Genomic DNA, 19,447 nt, shown 5'->3' on the forward strand with positions numbered 1-19,447 from the left:
AAACTTTTTTCTATCTGCAATTCAACTCATGCAACTGCTGAGTTTATTTCCTTGTAAACTCCTCAGCTAAAATTTCTTGCAACCACAAACACTCAAATGGGTGACAGGGCTTAATCCTTTCCAACCACAAGGACCTTTGATCCCTGCGACAGCGCCCAAGGATCTCGCTCCCGCGGGCGGGGAGGTGCAGCTCACGTATGTAGGTTCAGGTGCAGGAACACAAGGGTCACAGCCGCCCACGAGCGTAGAAGCCCAGGGCCCGGGGACAAGGGCCGAGGCCACTCACGCAAAAGAGACCAGCCGCGGCCCGGGCCCTGACGGCGAGTGCCTCCCGGAGAATGCCGCCCACCCCATCCCCGCGCGGGTGCTGGAGCTCCCCCTACGCCCGCCCCCAAGCACCCGCCCTTGCGGCTCACCTTTGATCACCTCCGCCACCAGAGCTGCCACAGCGCTCTCGCGGCTCATGACTCCAAAGCATCTGGAAGGCGGGGCAGAGGCAAGGACGGCCAGCCGCCTAGAGGGGAGGCGCTGCGACCACACCCCCGAAGTTTAAAAAACAAAGTTTAAAGGGCCGCGCCAGGCAGCAGGCGCAGCGACACCCCTCGGTGGCCCACCGGCCCGGCGCAACAGCGCAACCCCGGAAGTCCCCAACTTCTGGAAACAGCCCCGAGGGCTACGAGGGCGCGGGGAGGAACAGTGCCCCCGCCCCACCACCCGCCTTCCTTCCTCAGCGGGGGATGCGGGCGGCCAGTGCGCGCCAGGCCTCCTCCAGTGCCCAAACGCCCAGCAGAGGGGACGTGCGTCAGAGGCCAGCAAGCCTGCCGAGGGCAGCGTCTGGGAAAGCTCCTTAGCGATTAAAGGACTTCGAGCAGGAGAAGGGCTCGCTCCGGGCCGGGGACAGACCCGAGAGTGACGCCAGACGGGGCGGGAGCCTCCTGGCGCCTCCCTCGCCGCACTCCCGCTGCCGCCGCCAGGGGGTGCTGCAGCCGTGCCAGGCCGGGCCCCCAGTGCGCGCCCTCCCGGAGCCTGGTCCACCGCACCCTCGCTCAGCCAAGACCCGCCAAGTGCTCCCGCAGGGTCAGGTCTGATGGAAAACGGGCATCTTCAAAATCGTGCAAGATTTCCTGAGATCAGCTGGCTCAGAGAAAAAGCTTTTCTTTTAATTGTGCAAGATTTAAACGCAAGTCTCTGGTCATGCGTTCCTTTAAAGGGACGGTTTGGAATGGTTTAAAAACAAAAATGTTGACACCCTTTTTAAGCAACCATTTAAAATTATTGTAGAGATAGAGAGCAGAAGGCTGGTTATCTGAGGCTGGGAAAGGTAGTGTGGGGGTAATGGGCACAAAAAAATAATAAAAATGAGTAAAACAGGGAGTGGGTGACTACTGTCCACAATAACTTAATTGTACCTTTAAAAATAACTAAAAGAGTACAATCGGAGTGTTTATAACACAGAGGATAAATGCTTGAGGGGATGGATACCCCATTTTCCATGATGTGATTACTGTGCACTGCACTGCATGCCTGTATCAAAACATCTCATGCACCCCATAAAGATATACACCTACTGTACCCACAAAAATTAAATATTAAATAAATTAAAATATATTCTAAACCTATGTTTGTATTTCAATCTCAAGTGAAAAAAAATGAATTCAGCATGAGCATGATCCCAATTGTTACAAATAATAAGGTGCTGGGATTGGGGTTCACTTTCATTCCCTCCTGTATTTTACCAAGTTTTCTATAGAAAATTGTTACTTTATACATATTTTTGCCTCAAAAGTAAACCTGCATACCTCCTAATCTTATTCTACAATTCCAGATGGATCAAAAACTTTTTAAAATATGTATTTAAAACCATGAAGCCTTTTTTATACTCTCCAACTGGGGAAGACCTTGCTAAATGATATAAAACCTAAAAGCCATAAACACATTTTTAAGCAGTTTTCATGGCAAAACACACATAAACCTAATCAAGAGACAAACTGGAAAAATATTTTAAATTCATCTTGAGAAGATACCTAACTTCAATTTTATGTTATCATAAAAGTAACAGAAATGGAAAGTTCCACTATAAGGTACTATTTTTTCCTCAGACTGGCAAAACTCAAGAGTTGGATAAGGTGCTGCTGTGTGGCGGGAGGTTGAGGGCACTCATATACATCGCCTGTGAATAAAAATATAAACTGGGACCATCTCCATGGGCAACAAATGGGAAGTTTGGCAGAAATGTTTAAGACTGAAAACTAGCAGGGTGTGGTGGCTCATGCCTGTAATCACAGCACTTTGGGGGGCCGAGGCAGGCGGATTACCTAAAGTCAGGAGTTCGAGACCAGCCTGGCCAACATGGTGAAACCCCACTTCTACTAAAAACACAAAAAAATTAGCTGGGCATGGTCGTGTATGCCTGTAATCCCAGCTACTTGGGAGGCTGAGGCAGGAGAATCGCTTGAACCCAGGACGTGGAGGTTGCAGTGAGACAAGATCATGCCATCGCACTCCAGCCTGGGCAAAAAGAGCAAAATTCTGTCTCCAAAGAAAAAAAAGAAAAGAAAGGAAAACTGAAAACTAAAGATAGCCAAGATGGACTGTTAAGTACTACCACTTCTATGTGTGAGTTTAAGTTCTATATACACATGTAATATCACTGTAGATGAAATCACAGGTAGCAAATCTCTGGAAGCAGCCACAACAAACTGGTATCAATGCCTTGATAGTGGGTGTCTAGAATAGGGAAGGGAGAGAGAGATTTATGCCTTTTAACAGCTTTTGCATTGTACCATATATTACCTATTCAAAATTACACCGCTTTTAAAAAGTCAACTTGCAGGCTAACAGTGTTTTTCCAAAGCTGACTCTTGATCAAGATAGGAAGCATATAACAAGGACAGTATGAGGCAACCTGGAAAATATCCTTTGCGCACATTTAAACAAGGGAACTGGTTAGTAACTTGTTTTGGTTTCTAACCATCTCTTGAAATTCCAGTTTCTTCCCGCTCCCCCCCCACCAAAAAAAAATTTAAACTAGAAAAGTAGCTAGATAGAAATGGGAAGAAATTTTCCCTTCCAGCCCAAACCTTAAGTTCAGTTCCCTAAGGAGTATTTTATATATTACAGGCAGGGAAAATCACAGATGCCAGTATTTTATTGTTAGAGTAACACAGCAATAAAGTACTACAGAGACTATGATGCTGGGTTGAGGGCCATTTATTAGGAACCTGGAACCAGAAACAGGGCTCTTTTTTTTTTAATTTTTTTCTTTTTTGAGATGAACTCTTGCATTGTCACCCAGGCTGGAGTACAGTGGTGCAATTTCAGCTCACTGCAACCTCCACTTCCCAGGCTCAAGCAATTCTCCTGCCTCAGCCTCCCAAGTAGCTGGGATTACAGTCACACGCCACCACGTCCAGCTAATTTTTAGTAGAGATGGGGTTTTACAATGTTCGCCAGGCTGGTGTCGAATTCCTAACCTCAAGTGATTCGCTGCCTCAGCCTCTCAAAGTGCTGGGATTACAGGCATGAGCTACCATGCCCAGCTGAAACAGGGCTCTTTACAAAGTTTTGCTTAAAGGTTGATGATTAACTTTATAATCCTGTTATAAATCCATGTATCCCCCCCATTGATGTTTCTGTTGTCAGAAACAGAAAGCGGCAGTCATCTTTTTGCCTGTCCCTGTCATACCACATCATTTCTGCTTCTTTGACTAATATGATACAGGAGAAGGAAACAAAATCTCATGATTTAAAAATGTTAATAAAAATATTCAAAATCTATCCTTGGGCCTAGTTTGTCTCTAGGTATGATTTAACTTGGCCCTCCAGGTTGATTACCTCTTCCTTTAGCAAATATTTGTTAGAAAAATGAAAAACATTTTCCTGCATAACAGCTATAGGTATTTGAGGATAATTACCATAAATCAGAGAAATATGTAGGAGTCGGTGGGAATTATAATACAGTTATGTTCTTGTTAATAGGAAAGATTTAAAGAACCCTATTTGGACCTAGAGACACTGGGCTTTCTCCACCTTGTATTTCCCCCTTAAACTGGATGGATGGCCTTCACAGGTCCTGGCAGAACCAATGGAGAAATGGACAGTTTTCCTATAGCAGGGGGAAGTCAGCCTCTGCTGAGTTCACCACAGACAGGCAGAAAGGAGATTTTACACACTAGGGAGCAGGAGAGAACAGGTTCCACCTGAACACAGGTTGTCCCTCAGAGACAGGACCATAGACATCAGGCTCTCATCTGTATTGGCCACTTGTTTTTTTGAGGGAAGGAATGACAGGGAAGCAGAGGAAGAAATGTTCATGAAAGTACCGATTAACAAAGAAGCGGCAGCAGCATTACCCACTCAAATGACAATGATAACCAACAAAGATGGAGAGTTTATGCCGGGTATTGTATTCAGCTCATCACACCCTGTGAGGTTGGTACTACCAGGGTCAACCAGCCCTAAGGAGGTAGGGTGACTAACCTGCGCAAGGTCACAAAGCTTGCTGTGAAGTGGCAGAACTGGGATTTGAACACAGGCTATTGGATCTGAAGCCTAAGATTAAGTCCCCACCTCAAAGATTTGCCCAAATATAAGTCAACAGTAATTAAAACAATAGGGTTTTAGCACAGCAATGTACAATCTGGACACAGATATATATGAATACTTATAAGAAAACTGATTATTTCAATTCAGTAGCAAATGTCTTATCCAACACAGGGCAGATGTTTATATGTATGAAAAGAAAATGAGATTCTATAAATATCACATATTTATAAAGCACATCACAGATGAAACAATTTTGAAAAAGCTGTCAGATAACTATAAACTTATAATGAATAATTTTATAATTAACATGTGGAATTTTACAGTGTGACACAAAACAAGTCACAAAGGGGAAAAACTGGGAGAAACTTGGAGGAAAACACCTATAATAAAAGTTAATTATTACAACAGATAAAATGTCTTTCCAAAGCAATATCACAATCTATTGTAATTATACACTTATTGGTTCACATCCACAATCCCTAGCTTCTAACTCCCATAACTTTTGTTACAATATTTTATTATACGCTGTGCGCTGTGGATCTTAGAAGCTGGCCTTGGGAAACAGAATCTCTCTGACCTTCTCCTGCTCTCTTTTTCCTGGCCCAAGGCAGAGCTCTAATCTGATTGTGAGCTGTAAGACCCTCATTCCACAAAGCATCCCGCCCCATACAATGGAGGAAGGAATGCTGCCCAGAGAGGCTGGAAGAATCTGAACAGACAGGCCTTGCTGGGTGTAGATTATGTCCTTTTTGTCCAATCATATTTCAACACAGTTATCCGTCCTTCACTCATGGACAAGCAATGAAATCTCCACTAAAGACCCAAAGAACAGGGTGCAGAGGGCTTCTGGAGAGCTGAACCGTGGAGGCTGACAGGAAGGTGTGCGAGAACTCATCCACATGACCGGAGGGTGGTGTACCCCAGCTCCACCGGATCAGAAACTCCTGCACTCAGGACGCTTCCAGACCTCACCCTGTGCATCTCTTCCTGTGGCTGTTTATTTGTATCCTTTAAAATGGCCTTCATAATAAACTAGTAAGTATGTTCCCCTGATTCTTCCAGCAAATTAACTGAACTCAAAGAGAGGATCCTGGGAACCCCAACTTGAAGCCAGTCAGTCAGATGTTGCTTAGGCCCGGATTTGTGGGAAGGAGGGGGTGGTCTTGTGGGACTGAGTCCTGAACCTGGGGAATCAGATGGCATCAGAATTCAATGGGAGGATACCAGCTGGTGTCTGATTGCCTGCTTGTTGATACAGAGAAATCCTCACATATTTTGGGGTTACAGAAGTCTTTTGGTTGATAATTGCTGTATTGGTGTGATAGCAGAGGAAAAACTTTGAGTTTTTCCCTAACACAACCCAAGAGATAAATAAAATCTAGAAAGGCTATTAATGCTCAATTCAGAGAAGAAATACAAATGGCCAATAGCATATGAAAAGAAAATTAATCTTACCATTCAACATAAAAAGAAAAAGTCTAACAACATGAACAGATTACAGGAAAAAGTCACATGATTATCTCATTAAATACAGAAAAGGAAGTCATTAAAATCAACACTCATTTCCAATTAAGTCTTTGCACAATGGAGCTAAAAGAGAACTTCCTTAAGCTTATAAAGATTGTTCCAATACCTACAGTCAATATCACACTTCATGTCTTAACTTTAGAAGCATCTATATAAAGTAAAAAGCAAGATGAAAATTCCCACTATCATTACCTCTATTTAACAATGTAATAACTGGAAGTGCTAGCTGATGCCAAGATACAAAAAGGAAATCAGAGAAAACTGTAAAGAAGTAATTCAAAATTGTCCTTATTTGCAGACGATTGTCTACCTAAAAAATACAGACAAGAAGCCAGGTGTGGTTGGCTCATGCTTGTAATCCCAGCACTTTGGGAGGCCAGGGCAGGCAGAGCACCTGAGGTCAGGAGTTCAAGACCAGCCTGGCCAACATAGTGAAATCCCATCTCTAAAATAATAAATATAAAAATTAGCCAGGCATGGTGGCACGTACCTGTAATCACACCTACTCAGGAGGCTGAGGCAGCAGAATTGCTTGAACCCAGGAGGCAGAGGTTGGGGTGAGCCAAATTGTAGCACTGCACTCTAGGCTGGCAATCTAGGAGACAGAGTAAGACTCTGTCTCAAAAAAAAAAAAAAAAAAAAAAAAAAAACTATTCGAATAAATAAACTAATAAAGTTTTGCAATGTTTCTGATATAGAAGATTAATACACAAAAACCAATAGCTTTCCTATCTACTTGTAATAAGCAATTATGAAATGTAACAGAAAAAAAAAATGTGCATATCCCTCATGGGTAAATGGAGAAATAAAGCAGGTTTATCAACACAAAGACTCAATAAGTTCCCCTCAAAAGAAATGCAATTCTGATAAAAATCTCAACACGTCTTTTCATGAAACCTGACATGCTAATACGTGTAAATTATATGCTAATAGAGGAATTAAATGTAACAAGTTTACATGTGGAGCCAGACACGCTAATACATGTAAATTACATGCTAATGCATGAATTGAAATAGCTTTACGTGTAATATGTAATAAATTACATGAAACCTGACATGTTAATACATGTAAATTAATCCAGAAGATCACAGGGCCAAGAAGAACCAAGAACATTTTGAAAAAGAACAAGAAGGGGGCCCTTGCTCTACCAAATATTAAAACTCACAAGAATTTAGGCAGTACTGGCACAGTGTACTATTGGCACAGATATAATAGGCAAAGATGAGAGCCACATATACATGGAAACATCACATGACAGAGGGGCATTACAAATCAATGGGAGAAGAATACTCAATACATGTGGGACAATTGGTTGTCCATGTTGGGGTTGGTGGAGGGAGGAAATTTGATCCCTAGGCTCATACCGTACCACTACTCCCCACCAAAGGCAAAAAATACCTGAAATTGACTAAAAAGCCTAGATTTATTAAGAAAAGCTTTAAAAGTTTTCTAAAAATATATGGGAAAATAAGTCACATTAGTGAAACAGGGATGGATTTCTTTTTTAGGCAAAACAAAAAAGAACCAAACTATGAAGCAAAAGACTGAGAAACTTGATTACATAAAGATTTAATGTTTTAATACCAAAAGTAGCTGGGAGCTGAGATTGTGCCACTGCATTCCAGCCTGGGCAACAAGAGTGAAACTCCATCTCAAAAAACAAACAAACACAAAATGATTTAATGTTTCTGTCCAACACAGGAGCCCAGAAACAAAATTTAAAAAGATAACTCACAGACAAGGAGAAGATAGATACAATGCATAAAACCAGAGAAGTGTCAGCATCTAGAATTTACAAAGTATTAAAGAGAAAAAAGTTAACACACCAATAGATATGTGGGCAGAAAGTGAGATAAGAAATGCACAAGAAGAGGAAGACTAATTATCCTTCCTGCTCCTCTTTTTCAGACTGACCTAACCTACAATTAGTATGGTTCTGGTTTGCTCTATACCCTGTGGTAAAGTGAGTTTATCAGAATAAGTTGTGACAAGAAGTTAACTCTGAAATCTTAGTGATGTAATTTACAACAGATGCTTATTTCTTGCTGGTGCTACATGATCCCTGCAGCTAAAAGGGTGGAGGAGGAGCTATTCTACACAATCACCCAAGGATCCCGGCATTGAAGGCTCTACCCATTTACAGACGCAGTGTCTGGAATTTGTCCTTGTGGCTGTCCAATGTGCCAGTGACTGCTTGCGCAAGTAATTCCAGTTGCCTTCAGATCTAAATGCCCACATAGATAAACCAAGCCTGGTAATTTTAATCTTTGTTTGTTTAACTCTTGTATTTCTCAATCAGCTGGTCTGGAACTAAGGTGGAAAAAAGTAATCTTATCTACAGAAGCCCTAGACATCTCCCCCAACATTATGTTAGTCTCCATACTCATCTGTATCTCTGAAATAATTTATAAATGAGGTTTTTTTTTAAGGAGGCACTAGAATAGCTATATCAGTTTTCCTACTTTCCAAATCACTATAGCAAGAGAGAAAATGAAACTAAGAAAATGTGATCAAGCCACCCAATAGCAAGAAGAAACATTACAGTAAACAAAATAGAAAAAGGTGGTGGGAATAAGTCCAAACACATCAGTTATCATTTTTAAATAATAAAAAAAAATTAATTCACCTAGTAAAAGACAAAATTTTCAAATTGAGTTTAAAAAAATTCAAGCTAGTCTGGGCATGGTGGCTCACATAATCCCAGCATTTTGGGAGGCAGAGGCAAGAGGATCCCCTAAATCCAGGCGTTCAAGACCAACCTGAACAAGAAAGTGAGATACCATCTCTACCAAAAACAAACCAAAAAAAACCCCCAAAATCGTCAAGCTATGTTTAATAAAGACAATAAAAACAAAGCCTTACAGGAAAAATTTAAATGAAAGGATAGACAAAGGTGTGCTATACAGTTGCTAGGAAAAAAAAAAAAGCAGCAATATTAACATCAGATAAAATAAAATTCACAGGTGGGACACAGTGGCTCATGCCTATAATCCTAGCACTTTGGAAGCCTGAGGAGAGTGGATCACCTGAGGTCAAGAGTCCTGGCCAACATGGTGAAACCTCATCTCTACTAAAAATACAAAAATTAGCTGGAAGTGGTGGCGTGCACCTGTAATCCCAGCTACTCGGGAGGCTGAGGCAGGATAACTGCTTGAACCCAGAAGGTGGAGGTTCCAGTGAACTAAGATTGCACCATTGCACTCCAGCCTGTACAACAGAGGAAAAAATAATAATAATAAATAAAATAAACCTCCATCTGACCGAAAAAAAAAAAGACAAAGGTGTTTAATGTAAAAAGATACATGATTACATGATCACTGGGGGTAGTGGCTCATGCCTGTAATCCCAGCACTTTGGGAGGATGAGGCAGGTGGATCACTTGAGGTCAAGGGTTTGAGACCAGCCTGACCAACATTGAGAAACCCCTTCTCTACTAAAAATACAAAAATTAGCTGGGCATAGTGGCGGGTACCTGTAATCCCAGCTACTCAGGAGGGTGAGGCAGGAGAATCACTTGAACCCAGGAGGCAGAGGCTGCAGTGAGCTGAGATTTAGCCATTGCACTCCAGCCAGGGTGACAGAGTAAGACTCCATGTCAAAAAAAAAAAAAAAAAAGATGTAATTTACCAAAAGATTATAACCATAACACATCTTATAATAACAGGTTTTAAATCTATAAAGCAAAAACAAGTGAAAATAGGAGTAATTAATACATCCATAATCATAGAAGACTAAACATACTTCAAAAAAATGAAATAAGGAATTAGTGACATGACCTAGTAAATAGAACTGTTTTCAACGGAGAACACATAAACTTTTCAAATAGGGTATTCAGTTGTCATGTGTTAGGTCACAAGGAGATCTCAACAAATTCTGGAAAACAGAAACCATCCACACAGACCTTGTTCAATGACTACAATACAATAACAGAAATATTTTGGCGGGGCATGGTGGCTCACACCTATAATCCCAATGCTTTGGGAGGCCAAGGTGGGTGGATCACTTGAGGTCAGGAGTTTGAGACCAGTCTGGTCAACATGGTGAAATCCTGTCTCTGTTAAAAATACAAATTAGCTGGTGTCGGGGCATGTGCCTGTAATCCCAGTTACTCAGGAGGCAGAGGCAGGAGAATGGATTGAACCTGAGAGGTGGAGGCTGCAGTAAGCAGAGATCACACCACTGCACTCCAGCCTGTGTGACAATGAGACTCTGTCTCAAAAAAACTGTTTTGATGAAAAGATCATCAAAAGTCTATCAATCTATCAATATGGAAGCACTTAAAACCCATTTCTAAATAACTTGCAATAATGGAACATTAAAAGAAAATTCAACACAAATTAAAAGTAATGTCAGTAAGAATTCTTTTTTTTTTTTCTTTTTTGAGACAGAGTCTTGCTCTGTTGCCAGGCTAGAGTGCAGTGGTGCCATCTTGACTCACTCCGCCTCCCAGGTTCAAGTGATTCCTCTGCCTCAGCCTCCCAAGTAGCTGGGACTACAGGCGTGCACCCCCATGCCCGGCTAGCTTTTTGTATTTGTTTTTAGTAGAGATGGGGTTTCACCATGTTAGCCAGGATGGTCTCAAACTCCTGACCTCATGATCCACCCACCTCGGCCTCCCAAAGTGCTGGGATTACAGGTGTTAGTCACCATGCCCGGCCAAGACGTGGTCAAACAAAAATCCTAAGAAAATGATTTGCCTAAAAATGTCTCCCTCTATCATACCATTTACAAAAAATTAATTCTTCCTGGATGAAAAAGATCAACATAATAGTTCTGGCTCTCCACATCCCAGGCCACAGTGGGACTGCTTGTGCTTACTGCTTTGTGTTAAATGGCCAGAGGTGAGAATGCCACTCCCAAACCAGACCACTAATCCATGGTGCAAAACCCCACAGAACTCCCCCTCTGACCTGCAGCATTTAAGATTCAACTGCAATTACAACCATTTTAGAAAGCTGACAGTATTTATATACAAAAAATAAACATAGCACATCTTCTGACTTAGTAATTCCAGTTGTACATATACATACCACAAAAATTCATACACATGTTCACCAAGAAAGATATTTTTTAAAAGCTCATTATTTATAATAGGCAAAAATGGAAAACAATCCAAATGACTAGACACAATAGAATTGAATGCTGGGTACTTCCTTACAATGGAATATTATATGGCAATGAGAGTGCCTAAGCTATGGTCATGTACTTCAGACAGTGCTCACAAACATTTAGTGAAAGAAGCTGGAAGAAAAAGAGTACATACAGTATGATTCCGTTTATATAGATTTCAAAAGCAGACAAAACAAATCCATGGCAATACGAATCAGAGTAGTATTCATCCTGGAAAGGGGTGGTGACCAGGAAATGACACAGAGGATGGTGCCTGGGGTGTGATGATACTTTTTTTTTTTAAGACAAGGCCTACCTCTGTCACCTAGACTGGAGTGCAGTGATGCAATACAGCTCACTGTAACCTCTGCCTCCTAGGCTCAAGCGATCCTCCTACCTCAACCTCCCAAGTAGCTGGGACTGCAGGCACGCACCACCGCACCTGGCTAATTTTTGTGTTTTTTGTAGAGGTGGGGTTTCACCATGTTGCCCAGGCTGGTCTTGAACTCCTGGGCTCAAGGGATCCTCCCACCTCAGCCTCCTAAGTAGTTGGGAGTACAGGCATGCGTGCCACCACATCTGGCTAATTTTTGTATTTTTGGGGAGACCTAAGTCTCCCTGTGTTTCCCAAGCTGGTCTTGAACTCCTGAGCTCAAGCAATCCTCCTGCCTCAGCCTCCCAAAATGTTGAGATTACAGGTGTGAGCCATCACACCAGGCCTATGGTGATGCTCTGTTTCTCCATCCATCTGCTGGTTACTTACCCAGGATGTTCACAAGCTGTTTATAGAGCTGTATATTTTGTGTACAATTCTGTGTATGTATTATACATTATAGATATCTATGTATATGTATTATAAAATAAATATGACTTCATTTATATTATGTTCAATAAACAGTTACATATGAAGTAGCTGTACTCCACCAGCCTGGTTTGCAAGAGTAAAAGCTCTTACCTAACCAGTGAGGGACATGTGTCATGAGCAAAACAAATTTTTGCTTGTTACAAGCCACTAAGACTTTGGGGTTGTCATTACAACATAGCCTAGCCTATCCTAACTGATACACAGTTTAAGTCTTAGACACTGGCCAGGCGCAGTGGCTCACACCTGTAGTCCTAGCACTTTGGGAGGCCGAGGTGGGTGGACTGCCTGAGCTCAGGAGTTCGAGACCAACCTGGGCAACACAGTGAAACCCCGTCTCAAAAAAAAAAAAAAAAAACGACTTAGACACAAAATGCAAAAACTATTAAGAGAAAAGACTAATACATTTACAGAAGATACTATAAAAATATTTTTAAGAAAAGGGGGTGGGAGAAGAGTGTGATACCAGAGCCAATATGAAAAACTCTAACAGTCAAAGCCAGAATAATTTGAGCAACAAAATAAGTATATAATATTGGATTTAAATTCAAAGTATAAAATAATATGCATGAATCCATACTGATATAAATAAGTGATTGAGTAAGTAAATGGAGAGGAGACAAATCTTCCTTACAGAACAATTCCAAATTATGTATATGTAGCTATTTCTCTCCAAGGAGTGGCTTAACACCTCCACCCCTTTGAGTGTGGAATGGACTTAAGTGACTTGTTTCAAAGAATACAGTATGGAAAGGGAAAAATAGTAACTTTACAGAAGAGAAACATAGCAAACACTGTTTTAACCAAATGATTGTGACTAACCTGTGATGTCATGTGGATTTCAAATACCTCTGATAAGATATGACAGAACTGCACTTCACCTTCTATGGTATTCATGCCAAAAATCCAGTCTAGTTATGCGGAAAACAAACAGACATACCCAATTTGAGGGACATTCTACAAAATACCTGATCCGTTCTCCTCAAAACCATCAAGGTCATGAAAGACAAAGAAAGACTGAGAAACTTTCACAGATCTTAGGTGACTAAGCAGATGACAAGTAAATGCAATGTGGATTGAATTTCAAAATAGAAAAAGCTTAATGGGAAAACTAGTAAAATCCCAAAGAAGTCTGCAGTATACTTAATAATAACATATCAGTGTTGGTTGGTTTCTTTTTTTTTTTAGGTGGAGTCTCACTCTGTTGCCTGGGCTGGAGTACAGTGGCACGATCTCACCTCACTGCAACCTCTGCCTCCCGAGTTCAAGTGATTCTCCTGCCTCAGTCTCCCAAGTAGCTGGGACTACAGGCATCCGTCATCACGCCTGGCTAATTTTTGTATTTTTAATAGAGACAGGGTTTCACCATGTAGGCCAGGCTGGTCTCGAACTCCTGACCTCAGGTGATCTACCCACCTCAGCCTCTCAAAATGCTGGGATTACAGGCATGAGCCACCACACCCAGCCCAGTATTGGTTTTTTCAAGTGCCACAGTAATGTAAGATGATGTTATGGACTGAATTGTGTCGCTAAAATTCACATGTTGAAGTCCTGACCCCCAGTGTGACTACTGGGAATAGGGCCTTTAAGGAGGAAATTCAGGTTAAATGAGGTCATACAGGTGAGACTGACATCCTTATAAGAGAAATAGCAGAGCACTCTCTCCCACTGAACGCACAGAGGAAAGGCCATGTGAAGACAGATACACAGAAAAGGTGGCCATCTGCAAGCCAAGGAGAGAGGCCTTAGGAGAAGCCAACCCTGCTGGCTCCTTGATCTTCCTAAGCTCCAGAACTGTGACAAAATAAATTTCTGTTGTCTACACCACGCAGGCTGTGGTATTCTGTCACAGCAGCCCTAGATGACAAAGACAGATGACAACACTAGAGGAAAGTGAAACTGGGTGAGGCAGACGCAGGAACTCTCTATACTATTTTTATAACTTTTCTGTAACTCTAACAGTTTTTTTTTTTTTTTAAAGAAACTGACTGGAAGAAACTATTTGTAGCTTATGTAACAAAGATATATGTAAATATAAAACTATTTCTATAAAAATCTTACAATTATACACAGTCCAATGAAAATAATCACATATTAAAAAGGCAAACCAGAAAAATAAATACAGGTAACTAAAAACCATCTGACATATTTGGCCTAATTAGTAATTAGAAAAATGAAAATTACAAAATAATGAAATTTCATTTCTTGCCATCCAGTTGGAAAAAAATTAAAATACTGATAGTAATCCTAGGGAAAAGTTGTGAGGAAATTGCTGCTTTTATACAAAGAAGGTGAGACTGTAAGTTGATGTGGTCATTCTGAAGGGCAATCTGGAAGTATCTGTTAAGCCTGTAAACTGGTAACCCAGCTAATCCCTCTCTTGAAATTGACCTGAGAGAAATACTGGCATAGAAGCACTAAGAAGCAATTGATGGGTATTCACTTTAGCAGTGTCTGCAGTAATACTAAATGGAAATAACTGTTATTAGTAGGGGAATAATGAAACTATGGCAGTCATACTATCACTTAAAATTAATAAAATAGATCAATATGTAATCTTTCCACAGTCATACAAGGATCAACTAAGTATTTAAAAAAACCTAATGGCATGATACATGTAAACAATAAATCAAAACTAAGCCTTATTTCTAAGGTAAATTTATATGTATAAACAGATTTGTATCTGCTGAAGTACAAAGAGGAAAACAAATAAATAAACAATCTTCTAAAATAAACATAAACAAAGAGCTAGACACAGTGGCTCACGCCTGTAATCTCAGCTACTTGGGAGGCTGAGGCAGGAGGATCACCTGAGCCTGGGAGGTTGAGGCCACAGTGTGTTATGACTGCAGCACTGCATTCCAGCCTGGGTGACAGAGAGAGACCAAGTCTCTAAAAGAAATTTAATTAATTAAAAAATAAACAGAAAGGAAACTAGAAGAATGCCCCCACCAAAGAGTTACGGTAGTTACCAAGGAGATGGAACTGGGATTTGGGGTCAGGGAAGAAGCGTTTATTTTATGAGTATTACGTGGGTTTTGAATGTGTTGGTGTTAGTTCATAAGCGAAAATATATTCCTCTGGGGAGTGAGGAAAGGATGAGGAGAAAGCCTTTCACCTTTCACAGTTACGTCCCCCTCAACCTTGGTGTCCTCAACGTCCTTGTTCAATGCAGTCAAACAACACCTATTTCCTGCCAGGACAAGATCCACCCTCCCAGCGCAGACATAAGGTTAAATACAGCATCAGTAGCTAGCACTCTGAAATGGAAAGATGCGGTAACAACTCCAGCCAGTTGTCTTTCATCACGATCCTTCCTTATCTTAGTTTACCCCCTGCATCCCTGGGCTGGAAATACAAAGTTATCTGACTCCTGGTGCGCTTCATGGGGAGAACTGAGGGACGGCTCCATCAGCTCTCTGCTTCTCCTGCTTTACAACAAAGGGCCCTGAAACTTAAGTCACTGGAAAAAAACCTCTCTAGCCCCCTGTCCCACATGCTGTCAGTGTGACACAAAAGCAAAATTAGAGTTCAAGACCCTAGTTTCCTTTGTCACTGGATGCTGTATAATTAAACTCTCATCTGAGACTTTTACCAGATTTACTAATTAAATTGATCAGGAGAGAGAATGAACTATCCAGACGAATTCCTCTTACTCATTTTATAGAATGGGCCTGGGTTGTTAATTTACTTTAAACTGCAGAGACAAGGATAAAACATATATGAATGGTTTAAGCTACACCAGGAAGCAGATAGGTCAGATCTGGCGGCAGTTGCTCTAATCAGAAACTCACACTCCAGAGATGGATGGCCCTTATTAAGGCAGGGAGTCACATTCCAGAGGTAATACAGTAGCTCTTCTGTTACTCATACCTCTGGAGAATTTATAATTCAAATACTGGGCACTAAAAATATTTTTATTCGTAAAATTAGTGGTGTGTTCATCAGAATAATCCCTGTTAGAAATGGGCTCTCACTGGCAAAATTAGTGACCGTCCACATATGTAGATTTGTCTAAAATATTTTACAGATACACCCCACACTTGCATGATAAGAGGAATCTGACAAGAGTGTTATTCAGGGATAGTGTTTGAGACTTCAGTCTGGATTCGTAAACCAGTGCTGTCATCCAGCTACTGGTTGTGAGGACTTTTTTTTTTTCGAGTCTCGCTCTGTCACCCTGGCTGGAGTGTAGTGGTGTGATCTTGGCTTACTGCAACCTCTGCCTCCCAGGTTCAAGCAATTCTCCTGCCTCAGCCTCCAGAGCAGCTGGGACTACAGGTGCACACCACCATGCCCAGCTAATTTTTGTGTTTTTAGTAGAGACAGGTTTCACCATATTGGCCAGGCTGGTCTCAAAATCCCTACCTCAAGTGATCTATCTGCCTTGGCCTCCCAAAGTGCTGGGATTTACAAGCGTGAGCCACCACACCTGGACTTGCTGTGAGGATTTGATTAACTGGTACCAACTATAAGCATTACAAATCCTATAACTGTGCTTCAAGTAAGCTTTTCATAAAAGGAGGGGTCAGAGTACTTACAAAACGGCAAGAACTAAGCTTTCAGGACAGGGTGCATCATCTGTTTTGTGCCTGCTGGGTAATAAACAGCATTTAATAAACAACTGTTGAGTGGCAGATTTTTTTTCATCTAAGACTAGCTTTTATTATAGTCTCAGTGGTAGCAGTGTTGTGGGGGAGCAGCTAAACTCCACCTACCCTCAAGTCTTTTTGGTTGTGACTGTAACCTATCAAAAAGTCCTAAGGGATGTGCATGACCAGACTAGCTCAGGTCAGTTTCCAGCAGTATGGTACAAATAATTAGATTACATATGGCAACACTAAAATGCCCTAAAACATTTGGATCATAGTTACAAAAGTTAGACCCCTGACCCAGAGAAGAGAAGGCAAAGAGGAATAAAAAACTCACTTACAGTAGACAGTACTCTTCTAGGATCATAAGCCAACAACTCTGATAGGTTACATTCAAGTTTTTCCATCTAAATAAGCATTTCAAAGGGGAAAAAGGATAAGTAAGTGTCTATCTCATTTCAAACTTCTTGGCACTGAATAAAACAAAGACTCCCTTTATTTTATTTATTTATTCATTTATTTATATTTTGCGATGGAGTCCCACTCTGTTGCCCAGGCTATAGTGCAGTGGCATGATTTTGGCTCACTGCAACCTCCGCCTCCCAGGTTCAAGCAATTCTCCTGCCTCAGTCTCCCAAGTAGCTGGGATTATAGGTATGTGCCACCATGCCTGCTAATTTTTTGTATTTTTAGTAGAGACAGGGTTTCACCATGTTGGTCAGGCTGATCTCGAACTCCTGACCTCAGGTGATCCACCTGCCTGCGCCTCCCAAAGTGCTGGGATTACAGGCATGAGCCACTGTGCCTGGCCAAGACTTACTTCAATGAGTATTTTAAATATATAATTGCCTTATCAGAAGCAAAATATTATTCATAACATTTTATCTCTGATGATATTTCAAGTCTTTCCCAATATTATTTAGTACATTCACAACTCTAGGCCACTCATTATATTAATAAGCAATTCTTTCCTTAGAAAACAACTTCTCAGAGAGATTTAAAAAGCACTGTCATACGGCCGGGTGCGGTGGCTCAAGCCTGTAATCCCAGCACTTTGGGAGGCCGAGGCGGGTGGATCACGAGGCCAAGAGATCGAGACCATCCTGGTCAACATGGTGAAACCCCGTCTCTACTAAAAATACAAAAAATTAGCTGGGCATGGTGGCGCGTGCCTGTAATCCCAGCTACTCAGGAGGCTGAGGCAGGAGAATTGCCTAAACCCAGGAGGCAGAGGGTACAGTGGGGCGATCCAGCCTGGTGACAGAGCAAGACTCCATCTCAAAAAGAAGAGGAAGAAGAAGAAGAAAGTACATGATTTCCACTACTAGCCAAGATGGAGCGACAGGAACCAGATTTACTATTCCTCCAGAAAAGGCAACTTACATTATAAAAAAACAAAATACATTATGTTTTTCAAAACTGGGTATCAAGCAATCCCGGAGACACAGGAAACAAAAAAGTGAGGCCTACAATCGCCTTGGTTTACTGCTGCTGCACAGAGAGTAAACTGAGGCAGAACCTGGCAGATGCCCTGAATTAAGGACATGGCACTGAGTCCAGGGAAAAAAATCAAGGCAACAAGAGCTCTTGGGACAAAGTAACCAAAGAGAAGAAAGCTGCAGAGAATAGAGAACCCTAGAGATTTGCAAAGGGTCCCAATTATCCAATAGAATTTCAACAGAATATAGAACATGCAAGTGACAAAACTGCTAAAGGCCCAGGAGAGGGTGGGTGCAGTGGTGCACACCTGTAATCCCAGCACTTTGGGAGGCTGAGGCAGGCGGATCACTTGAGGCCAGGAGTTCGAGACCAGCCTGGGTAACATGGCAAAAATCCCTTCCTACTAAAAATATAAAAATTGGCAGGGTGTGATGATGCATGCCTGTAATCCCAGCTACTCAGGAGGCTGAGGCATGAAAATCACTTGAATCTGGGAGGCAGAGGTTGCAGTGAGCTGAGACTGTGCCACTGGACTCCAGCCTGGGCAACAGAGCAAGGCTGTCTCAAAAAAAAAAAAAAGAGACCCATCTGAAAGGATTATAGCAGAATCACATAGGCTGGGATGAGTACTTGTTCTCAGCACTCCTATCAGGGGGCACTGGATAGAGCACTCAGGAAGTGAATAATAATTAGCCCTTGGCCAGGTGCAGTGGCTCACGCCTGTAATCCCAGCACTTTGGGAGGTGAGGTGGGCAGATCATGAGGTCAACAGATAGAGACTATCTTGGCCAACAAGGTGAAACCCCATCTCTACTAAAAATACAAAATTTAGCTGGGCATGGTGGCACGTGCATGTAGTTCCAGCTACTCGGGAGGCTGAGGCAGGAGAATCTCTTGAACCCGGGAGGCACAGGTTGCAGTGAGCCGAGATTGCGCCACTGCACTCCAGCCCGGGTAACAAGAGCGAAACTCCGTTTCAAAAAAAAAAAAAATTAACCCACAACTAAGCATTGGTCCATGTCTGCCTAACAAATCATAAAAGCAAGACTTGAAACTATCAGAGTGTTTAAGTAACTTAACTACATTTCTGAACAAGGTTCAAGATTTATAACAATACAAAAATATTTAACCCCATTAAATAAAATTCAGCATTCAATCATAGATTGCTAGGCATACAAAGAAGCAGAAAAGCATGACCCATCAAGAAGAGAATAACCAAACCAGACTCAGAATTGATACACAGTTGGAATTAGCAGAGAAAGACACTGAGTTACTGTAACTATATTCCATATGTTCAGTATGATAGACATCTACTATACATGCCCACATAAAAACTTGTATGTGAATGTTCATAACAGCACTATTCATAGTA

At 41.6% G+C, this 19,447-nt stretch overlaps 1 protein-coding gene and 1 long non-coding RNA gene across 9 annotated transcripts in view; one reads left to right on the forward strand and one right to left on the reverse strand.

Annotated features, from left to right (window-relative positions):
* CDC14B (cell division cycle 14B) overlaps nt 1–19,447 on the reverse strand; it is a 108,573-nt gene that overhangs the window by 65,428 nt on the left and 23,698 nt on the right. For 2 of the 8 annotated variants that reach the window (XM_021677115.2, XM_021677119.2), the window contains exon 1: nt 417–549. The exons of 5 other annotated variants lie outside the window; for them this stretch is intronic. In XM_021677115.2, coding sequence (XP_021532790.2) covers nt 417–465 — 49 coding nt within the window. In that variant the 5' untranslated portion in view covers nt 466–549. Of the gene's footprint in view, nt 1–416; nt 550–19,447 lie in introns of those variants that run through there. One more of the 8 variants, XM_021677117.2, reaches the window with a different exon arrangement.
* The window catches only part of LOC110569524 (uncharacterized), a 30,244-nt gene continuing 16,083 nt past the window's right edge, over nt 5,287–19,447 (forward strand). The window contains exon 1 of the long non-coding RNA XR_002479614.2: nt 5,287–5,580. This is a non-coding gene — a long non-coding RNA (uncharacterized LOC110569524). The remainder of the gene's footprint in view (nt 5,581–19,447) is intronic.

This window comes from Aotus nancymaae, unplaced genomic scaffold (genome assembly GCF_030222135.1).
Source record: "Aotus nancymaae isolate 86718 unplaced genomic scaffold, 86718_ANA_hifiasm-v0.15.2.pri h1tg000041l, whole genome shotgun sequence".
Taxonomy (NCBI): Eukaryota; Metazoa; Chordata; class Mammalia; order Primates; family Aotidae; genus Aotus; species Aotus nancymaae.